This window comes from Protomyctophum parallelum (assembly GCF_964188405.1).
Source record: "Protomyctophum parallelum genome assembly, chromosome: 15".
In the NCBI taxonomy this organism is placed as follows: domain Eukaryota; kingdom Metazoa; phylum Chordata; class Actinopteri; order Myctophiformes; family Myctophidae; genus Protomyctophum; species Protomyctophum parallelum.
The window spans coordinates 38,573,050-38,583,399 of record NC_139710.1 but is presented as its reverse complement, the minus strand read 5'-3'; the positions used below and the strand labels follow the sequence as shown (position 1 = coordinate 38,583,399).

At 42.1% G+C, this 10,350-nt stretch overlaps 1 protein-coding gene across 1 annotated transcript; it reads left to right on the top strand.

The window, feature by feature from the left end:
- The first annotated feature begins 533 nt into the window (after positions 1 to 533).
- gstt2 (glutathione S-transferase theta 2) lies at positions 534 to 9,384 on the top strand. The gene is made up of 5 exons (XM_083784561.1): positions 534 to 745; positions 2,258 to 2,345; positions 3,597 to 3,747; positions 6,885 to 7,064; positions 8,624 to 9,384. Exons 1-5 carry the CDS (start codon positions 637 to 639, stop codon positions 8,768 to 8,770), a joined length of 675 nt encoding a protein of 224 aa, XP_083640687.1. The 5' UTR covers positions 534 to 636; the 3' UTR covers positions 8,771 to 9,384.
- Positions 9,385 to 10,350: the final 966 nt, after the last annotated feature.

Genomic DNA, 10,350 nt, shown 5'->3' with positions numbered 1-10,350 from the left:
GGGTCCATTTGGTTCCATTTGTACACTCTCAGAGTCACCGACCCAAAGTATAATTTAGCTGGGGACCCCCTGGAACTCCCTAAGTGCCCCACAACACCAGAGGGAGTGCAACAAACCATGTACAACCCAGATTCGGCACAAACAAGGGACTAAATTCTTTTCGCTCCTATGCCACCAAAATGTGGAACGCCCTACCAACAGTCATTAAGACATGTGAATCCCTTGACTCCTTCAAAACCGCTCTCAAAGGGCACCTACGGATGGCTGCAATTCGAAACTGGCCTCTGTAAAATCATTTTCCCTCACTGTATATTGTATCTTTTCCCTTTTTTGCTTTGAGTTTGTGCTTAAAATGTACTGTAAATTCTACAAACTGTTAATAAATATTTCAATCAATCAAAAAAAACCATGCACTTCCCTAGCCTAGTCGCTTCTTGTGGGCTTGTTTCTCTTCCAAAACCTGGCAACGCTGCTGCTGGTTAGCTATGGACTATGGACGTCTGACCTCTGACTCTGAAATCCAAGATGGCGGAATAAACAAACCAGCCCTGATCCACACGGTCCTTGTATTTATTAAAATAAAGACGTTATAAAAGGTTTAAAAGTGTTTAAAGGGGCATACATATTAACAGCAGCATGCTGAAGGTTTATTTAGACTTGTTGTCTCAGCCGTGCCGCGCCGTGCACATTCTGTTAAACTACAACAAAATACCCCACACCGTCCACGCGGTGGCGCTGAGGAAAGGTGAGGAAACGTCATATTATTAATATTACCAGACTTGTGCACAGTTTAATTAATTAATTATACCATAAAATAACTACTATTAACGTCTAAACCAGCTGCAAGTAACAAGTTAATTACCATGCACTTAAAATAAAGCAACGGAACTACTAGATTACATTAGCCGCTCTGTTTTATGTCCTGCTTTCAACTCTAGTCCTTGTGAACTTTGACCTAGTTAAGCACAACATACGCTTCTAAACTGAACCCTAAAGTCCGTGTAGTGTGCACATGGAACCAATAGACCATGGTGGGAAATTATGACGATGATGATAATAATAAACAGCTCTGACTTAAAAGGAAGCTGCACAATTGAGCATTGCTATTATACTATATTCTTTTATTAATATTATATTATTTATTATATTATATTTATTATTTACTTATTATTAACATCAGCATTACAAGAAAAGTCTACACAATTAGAGAATGCTGAAGAATTGTCATTTTGATCAACGTTATCTCTGCTAATCGTACCTTAACATAAATACAGCATGGATGATGGAATTGTGGACAAAATCTTATCCAACGATATTCAAAATACATATATGCCTTATGTGTCTGAGAGGCTAAATGTCATCATTGATTTATTGATGTATTTATTAACAGTTTGCAGAATAGGTACATTTCAACACAACTCAATACAAAAACTGTTAACTGTGGACAGCACCATGAAGCATTTTAATTGTTTACAATAGGGTCCACTCTTTTCAATTCATCCAATGGTGGTTCAGTGGTTGGTGGCTCAAAATAATGCAGAATAAATAATGGACCTTGATATGAAATGGGTTACATGAAAACCACTGACCTATATTATACATTTGGAAAAATGCATCGATTGCACCTTTATTTATTTTAGAAAGAGCTCATGATGTTCTGTTGTGCAGTGGTTTCCAACCAGTGGTCCTTGAGAGGGTTCCAGGTGGTCCCCAGCTAAATGATGGAGAGTTGGTAACCAAATGGACCCTTGTAGATCTTTAACTCATGTTAAATAATTGTTAATCATCTTCATTACTTAATTCACAAGACGTCTACGCAATTAGAGAATGTAGAATAATTGTTATTTTGATCGACGTTTGGCAACGGCATTGAATTGTGGACAAAATCGTATATCCAATGAGAGCACAAATATTCTTTAATTTTGGGTCTGAGAGGCTAAATGTCATCAAACGGTGGCTCAAATGCCCAATAAATAATGGGCCTTGATATGAATATGGTTGAAAACCAGTGCTGTAGTGCATTGAAATCTGACTGTAGAGTTAGCCCATAGTTAGAGTAGTACTTATACCCTGAGTACTTGTTATTCCCATGTGTGTGTGTGTGTGTGTGTGTGTGTGTGTGTGTGTGTGTGTGTGTGTGTGTGTGTGTGTGTGTGTGTGTGTGTGTGTGTGTGTGTGTGTGTGTGTGTGTGTGTGTGTTGTGTGTGTGTGTGTGCGCGCGCATGTGTGCGTGCGTGCGTGCAATGCATGCGTATAGGAGAGCAGAGTACACCAGAGTTCACCAGGTTGAATCCCATGCAGAAAGTTCCTGTTTTGGTGGACGAGGGTTTTGTCCTGACAGAAAGGTCAGACAGGGGTCATTCTATTGTAAACGTCGATTAGTTCAATGTTGCCCTAATTTTATGGGTCACGTCTCGAGTAAAATATATATATTACTGTACAATCTGCTATTTTCACTAATTTGGGTCCCAGGACAAATGTCTAATCTCTCTTTTGGGCCACGGGCTAAAAAGTTTGTCTTATAGTCGAGGGAAGTTAGCCAAATTTGTGACCAATCTGCAACATACATGCTTACCACTAGCTTTCCTCACAAAACGTGTTCATAAAGATGACAGCTGCTGAAAGTTGGGAAACACTTTTATCGTTTTCAATAACAAACATTATTTTCCCTGCCGCAGTTTTTCACTACACTTTGAAGAGTCACCCGCTCGTGAACGTAGCTCCATTGTACGATCATCTGCCTTAATATAGCACGGTCACTTTTCCTATTGTCTGATAATATCCCAAGATCGCCATCGATAACAACAGAGAAACAGCACCTCGGTATACAGTATATCTATTGATTGCAGAATATTATATTCTCTGTTCATATACAATCCCCTTTTTTTGTTGCTCTCACAATGTTCCTAAACTCCATAATGCTTACTTGCCTTCTCCAAGGTCAAGCTTAGCTACATCTATCAATGGGCCATTCAAGCTCTGGTTTCATGCTTGAATGGAAACTTGTCATGATGTATTGTCTTCATATATTCAATGAATGTCCATTTTTCCTTTTTACTCCTTCAGAGAGGTTGCGTCTATCATAATTTGTATACATCTTAATTCTAGAATAAATTGAACACCACAGACCAGACCAGTCAACTTTATTTCTCATCTTGTGCTTAAAAACTCCGCAAACACTATCTATACCTCTATATACATTTCTACCGCTTATGTGTTTCTGTAGTTGGTTAACCCATTTAGACCTGAGGATGCATCTGTGTCACATTATAGCTTTTAACCACTTTAACCATTATTATATTTTAAACTTTAGCTGTTGAAAAATTGCAGATCTACGAGTGCCACTATGAGCTTGTAGATCTTTGAATATGTATTCTTTTAGAGTGAACATTTTTTATTCAAGTTTTTGCTTCTGGGAGGTCCCTGAGAGTGAGACAACAATATTTTCAGATGGGGGTCCGCGGCCAATTTCATATAACTTTTGGGCGTCCTTGACATGAAATAGTTTTGAGAAACATTGATATAGAAACAATTAACTGTCAATTTAGAAGACATTTTGTAAAATCTGGTCTTAATTAATGTTGTTGTTACCATAGCGATGCCATCCTCAAGTACCTGGTGACCAAACACAACATCCCAGAACACTGGTATCCACGACAACCGGAGAGGAGAGCCCGAGTGGACGAATACACCGCCTGGCACCACACACACACACGACCGCACGCCGCCAAGGTGTTCATACTGGAGGTACACACACACACACACACACACACACAGACCATTACTACAGTACTTTGGCTGTATGGGCCGGTGAATAAACCTTGTTTTTATTTCTAATTACATTTTATCCCACGATTTTACAACCCCTTTCTTTCACCCAGTGTCAATTATCTAATTCCTCTGCCAACCTGGGGGGGCAGCGGACTGGCCTCATGCCTCCTTCTATGCATGAGGAGTCCAAGCTGCTTCTTTTTTCACCTGACAAAGGAGAGTTTCCCCGGCCGGACGTAGCGCGTGGAAGGAACACGTTATTCTGACCAGTTCCTTTCCCCTCCATCAGGCGCCCCGGCTGGAGGTAGTTTAGAGACCAGGATTACTGCATGGTTTTTGTGAGGGTACCTACCCTAGGGGACACGGGGAGAACATGCAAACACGGCCCCAGCGTCCCCAGCAGGAATCGAACCCAGGACCTTCTAGCTGTGAGGCGACAGCACTACCGACTGTGCCACCATGCCCCGGATAAAGCTTGTTTTGACAGAAACATAATCTGGGACAAGGAATCTGAGATAACGGCATTTGAAAGGAACAGAAACAACAGCGAGTGGAGCACGTGGCCGAACAAGATGGACGCTTCATTTTCGGTTTACTTCATCACCTAGCAACTCTTTATATTACATATTTTATCCATACAGTACGTCACGCAAATCTTTATACACCATCTAATCTTTATACACGATTTTGTAACCCATTTTTCACCCCTGTGTCAATTATCTAATGTGATCCTGGGCTCTACACACCCTCCACCAACCTAGTCCCCATATATGAGGGACATGGGGAGAGCAACGGATTGAACTCATGCTTCCTTCATGCCTGAGTGTCCAAGTTGCTCCTTTACACCTGACAGGGGGGAGTTTCCCTGGTTGGACGTAGCACGTGGAAGGAACACGTTATTCCAACCAGTTCCTTTCCCCTCCATCAGGCGCCCCGGCTGGCCAGGGGGAGAAAGTTTAGAGACCAGGATTACTGCATGCTTTTTGTGAGGGTACCTACCCTAGGGGACACGGGGAGAGAGTATGTTTTGCACTCCATCCGTCCGTGTGTCCGTCCGTCTGTGAACAGCTAATCTCTGGCACCGTTTGCTTGATCGTAGCCATACTCTGCACACACACTCCCTGAATGCCAGAGCTGAACCTCTGCCCCAAAGTTTTCTCATTGGCCTGTTATAGCGCCACCAGGAGGCCGCTTTGTGCAAAACAAATGTTTTGACAGTACACCTACAGCTTTTGTCCAAACATCACGCAAATTGGTACACAGTCTCTAGAGCCATTCAACGAAACACGTCTTTCAGATTTTTCAGACTCCATCCTGATTGGCTAAGATTGGCTTCCAAAGTTCGCAGGAGTGCTCCGTTTCAAACAAAATGCTGCAAATCATGAACACATCGTGTGATTTCCGTGAAACTTTGCACACACAATACCACTAGTACGAGGAAGAAATGCCACTTGAATATTTTCAACTCTGGCGCTATAACTGACCGATTTGTGTTTTTACCCTTAACTGCACCGATCTGTGTAAAACCTTGTATGCACACTCCCTAGAAGCCAAGGAAAAACCTTTGCCTGGAATCTTTTCACATCTGCTCTTTATAGCGCCAGCAGGAGGCCGACATATGTAAAACACATTTTCTAATATTCTATATTCCAAATCCAAATTTCACGCAAATCGGTACACATGCTCTCCATAGTCATGTGATCATGTGATTTGTTTGATTTCTCATAATTATCCATCCCGATTGGCTACGATTGGTTCTAAAGTTTTCAGTAGTAGCCCGTTTTGTACAAATCGCCACAACTCCTCAACGCAGCGTCCCATTGTGGTGAAACTGTGCATGCCTATTCCCACTAGGCTGAGGAAGAAATGCCACTTGACAGTTTTCAAATCAGCCTCATGGTGGCGCTACAACAGGCCAAGTCACGACACACACACTTCTTTATTTGAGTCCAAAATCAAATTTATAAAATACATTATCAAGGGCACAAATATTATCACTTGCTTCCAATATACTACGCACTCTACATCACATGTCTCAGTGCTTGAGTCCAAACAAGCCCTAAATGTACAGAATATAGGCAACACATGAACTTATTCACAGCAAACATTGGTCACTTCAGTCTGTCATATTACCAACACTGAAAGTAAATCATGGGTACAAAAAGCACCTTCTCCTCCAAATAGACTGACTGCAAGCTGCTTTGCCTTACACTTGGACAACGCTATAATCCTCAAGCCTCTGACCACTAGCCTGTGGACATGGCCCAGGCTGCCAAATATAAAAACAATGAGCTGACACGTATAGCCCAGTTGTATAATGGCCTGTACTAATGGTTGAGATTTTACTTGTTTAGTAAGGAAAGCTTCCTCTAAACTTGAATCAAAAGCACAGCCAACTTCCAATAGAACTTACACACACACACACACACACACACAAAACCCCAAACAAACATGTTTATATTACTCCTAAACATTTTGCCAAACATCACACACACTCCTATCCTCCTGGTGGAGACATGTGCCCAGAATGGCACTTTTTCTAGTTATTATTATTATTATTATAGACTAGTGAATCATGGTGTGTGGGATATGAAATGTCCAGTACCTCCCCCAGTGTCCCCCTGAGTGACTCTGCAGTGTCTCCCTGCGTGCCTCCCCAGTGCCTCCTCAGTGTCCCCCCCCAGTGCCTCCCCAGTGTCCCCCCAGTGCCTCCCCATTGTCTCCCTGAGTGCCTCCCCAGTGTCTGCCCAGTGTCCCCCAGTGCCTCCCCAGTGCCTCAGTGTCTCCCCAGTGTCCCCCTGAGTGCCTCCCCAGTGCCTCCCCAGTGCCTCAGTGTCTCGCCAGTGTCCCCCAGTGCCTCCCCAGTGTCCCCCTGAGTGCCTCCCCAGTGCCGCCTCAGTTTCTCCCCAGTGTCCCCCCAGTGCCTCCCCAGTGTCCCCCTGAGTGCCTACCCAGTGCCTCCCCAGTGTTTTTATTGTCTCCACCAGCCGAAGGCATGGGGAGAGTATGTTTTGCACTCCGTCCGTCCGTCCGTGTGTCCGTCCGTCCGTGACCAGCTAATCTCAGCCACCGTTAACGAGGCTCATTGTGTCCTTGTGGATGCGTTGTCGCAGGTTCTGCTCCCGCGCATGTCGGGCGGTTCTGGTCCAGACCGCTCGCAGCTGGAGCGAGCTCTGTCGGAGCTGGACAGGACACTGGAGCTGCTGGACTCCATGTTCCTGCGACGACAGCCCTTCCTGTGTGGCGATGACATCACCGTGGCGGACCTACTGGCCGTCTGCGAGCTCATGCAGGTCAGAGGTCGGGGGTGGGGGGGGTGACAATTCACTATTTACTTAGTAGTAGGCATGTACCGATTCACTCAACTCGCAATATGATTCGCATCATGAGTTTCACGATACGATTTTTCACGATATTCTAAACAAAAGATATTTTCCAGAAAAAATACCTTTAAAAAAAAAAAATAATAATAAAGTTATCGGCCATAAAATAATGCCATGTCGATATCGGAACGGTCTCAAAATAATACAGGTTATTTAATTTGGTTTTCACCAGCAAGAATGTTTTTAAATAAAACATCAATAAGTTCAATATAAATAAAAAGTATCTAGTACATCTAGTCTAGAACAAAAGCCAAATCAAATGTGATGTAAAATAGTAAGTATAAAAATAAAATAAAAAGAACATTTCTCTACATTTTCAACGTTGTCAAAACGGACACTTGGAAAAGAGTATAGGCTATTTATTGATTGATTGCATACTTTATTAACAGGCTTTGGGCCAAGCCCCGGGCCTAGCTAGGATTGTTTCCATTGTGGTCCTCTGTATAATATCGGAATCGGTCAGAATCGGTATCAGCAGATATGACCCTGCAAATAATCTGAGATCAGATATTGCTCATAATTAATGTGACCAGATTTGACTGAGCTTTTCACCAGAGGAGAAAAACTTTTTTGTTTTCTTTTTTTTCCAAAATGAGTTTATAGCACAGGCAGACTCTTCACATACTAGAGCATGTCTGAAATAAATGTCAACATCGAAATCGACATGTAAATATGAAATAAATGCCCAAACATGTAGCAGGTGTAATGTTAGATGTTCAAGCCTGTTTTCTCAACTCGCTGTTTTCTGCAAGACATTACTCTATAATCCATATCTCCAAAACTGGTGGGTTAAACTGAACAACCAATATGTCAATTTAAAGCTATGGTTCCCTGCTTTAATCTGACATGAATCATCATGAGTCACACATAAGCTAAGAACCTAACAGTGGAATATCTATATAATGAAACTATGCATAATTACTATATTATAGTGCTATATAAAATGCTATCTGGGTTAGATAAATTTAACCACATGGGTCACATGGTCATACTTTAAAAATGGGACCCAGTGTCTCCCTGCTTGGCATCAACGGTTGGATTGGTAAACAGATCCAAACGTTCATTTGAGGGACAGAATTATAAAATATGTTGTTCCCCAAGAAGCAAAGATTTGAGTTAAAAACGTTCGCTCTGAAAGATTATATATTCAAATATTTGTGCCTCATTTTCACGATTTTTCTAAAATAGCAGACCTACAAGCTTATAGCGCGGCACTCGGTGAAACATTATAGGTTAGAAAATAACGAATTACTTTTAAAAAGTTACTTGCCCAACACTGGAATTAAGCCACAAGCTTTGCTGCCGGTCTTGCTCTAGTAAGCAAACAAACACAACGCACTCGTTGATTGAAACTGAAACTACAACATAAAATGCTCCAAATTGACCTCTAACCTTATTTAAAAGTGTGTGTGTGTGTGTGTGTGTGTGTGTGGTTGTGGGTGTGTGTGTGTGTGCTGTTCTCCTGTCAGCCTCTAGGTGGTGACAGAGATGTACTGCAGGACCGGCCCAACCTGCAGCGCTGGAGGAGTCGCGTCCAATCGGCTCTCGGCGAGTCGTTCGACCACGCCCACGCAGTGCTCTACGCCCTCCGTGACCGACGCAAGGCCAAGCTCTGACATCGCCACACGTAGCGGACCAATCGGAGCAAGGCTGTGACAGAACGCACCATGTCATTGGTGTGTTTTGCTGTCTGGATGGAGTCAGTGGAGACAAAGTCGCCGATGCTAAACTAATGGAGTTGGTTTCTGAAACCTCGAGCTGAAGAGCAGTGGTTCCCAAAGTGCGGTCCGGGGACCCCCAAGGGTCCTTGACGGAGTTCCAGGGGTTCCCCAGCTAAATGATAGGTTGGGACCAAATGGACCTTTATGGGTCTGTAACTCTGAGAGTTGTACTTAGGGTCCATTTGGTTCCATTGATTTTACATTATAAATTGGGGTCTCAGAGATAGAAATGCCATTAAATGGTGGTCCGTAGACTAATGTGTGTCAAACTGAGGAACCTTGAAATGTAACGGGTTGAGAATCACTGCTAGAGCCGCAACAATCCTTGGCGTATCTTTTCAAATGGGGGAACGAGGGCTAATTATTTTGGGGGTCCTTGACGTGAAAATGTTTGGGAACCACTGCTGTAGAATCGTCTCTTTGCAGAAGCAGAACTGATTTAATTCTGGTCTGGAAAGAAAACAACTTGTCAATCAATCAGTTACTTCAATTTGTAAAAAAAAAAGAAAGTATACAGCTCCTTCTTTTAAAAAAATAAAAAATCCCTCCGTAATATAATTCAAACGGTGAAACAGCTCATGAAATCTAAAATCCATGTCTCAAAATATTACAATATTTCATAAGGCCACTAAAAATTTATATTTTTATAATGCAGAAATGTGGACCATCTGAAAAACATGTATATTAATCCATGCACTCAATACTTGGTCTGGGCTACTTTTAAACAAATTATTCTGCATGGAGGTGAACAGCCTTTGTCACTGTTGACAACACCCAGGTTTCAAGCCCAGCTTGACAAAACACATGCAGTGTTGGTCCACTGACAATGAAAACGTCACACGGCCATCTACCAGGACATTTTATAAAACCATGTGAATAATTTAGCAAAGAAATTGTCTGAAGTATTGTCTTTTTTTTTCTTCTAAAATGTTAAGATTAAACTTTTTTTTTTTTGTATTATGTCTATACTACTCAAATTGTGCAGAATAATTTAATTTGCATGTGCTGTACATATACATACTCATTTAAGAGACGTTTGCGATATTGTATTAACATGAACAATTGCAAATATCAAAAGGTTCTGAATAACAAACTTTATTTTGATTGGCTTTATATTGTTTAAATGATGAATAAACAAATAAGTATTTGCTAAAGGGAAAAGAGTTATTCAATTATGTATAAGTGAATACATTACCACTTGACTCACCTCGGGCAATTTGAGGTGTGTGAGTGTGTGTGTGCGTGCGGTGGGGGTTTGAGTGGTCATTTACATGCATTTATAAAGGGCGATCAAGTGCATGCTCGCTTCTTTTGGGCTTTGTTTTCATAGACCTGGAAGCTTATTTCTCTCACAATGTGGCAACACTTCAGGAGAGTCAGGGAGAAGAGGTGGTCAGCAACTGTCTGACTGCTGTCTGATCTGGGATTGGGATGAAACAGTTTGACTTTGACCCCAGGGGGCAGGGGTGAGGTGG

What these genes read in the sequence shown, in the direction of transcription:
- gstt2 (XM_083784561.1), top strand. Translation starts at nt 637, where the DNA reads ATGCTGAAGGTTTATTTAGACTTGTTGTCTCAGCCGTGCCGCGCCGTG. An exon ending in CGCGGTGGCGCTGAGGAAAG is followed by an intron (nt 746 to 2,257) that starts GTGAGGAAACGT and finishes GCATGCGTATAG; the next exon opens with GAGAGCAGAGTACACCAGAG. An exon ending in CCGTCTGCGAGCTCATGCAG is followed by an intron (nt 7,065 to 8,623) that starts GTCAGAGGTCGG and finishes TTCTCCTGTCAG; the next exon opens with CCTCTAGGTGGTGACAGAGA.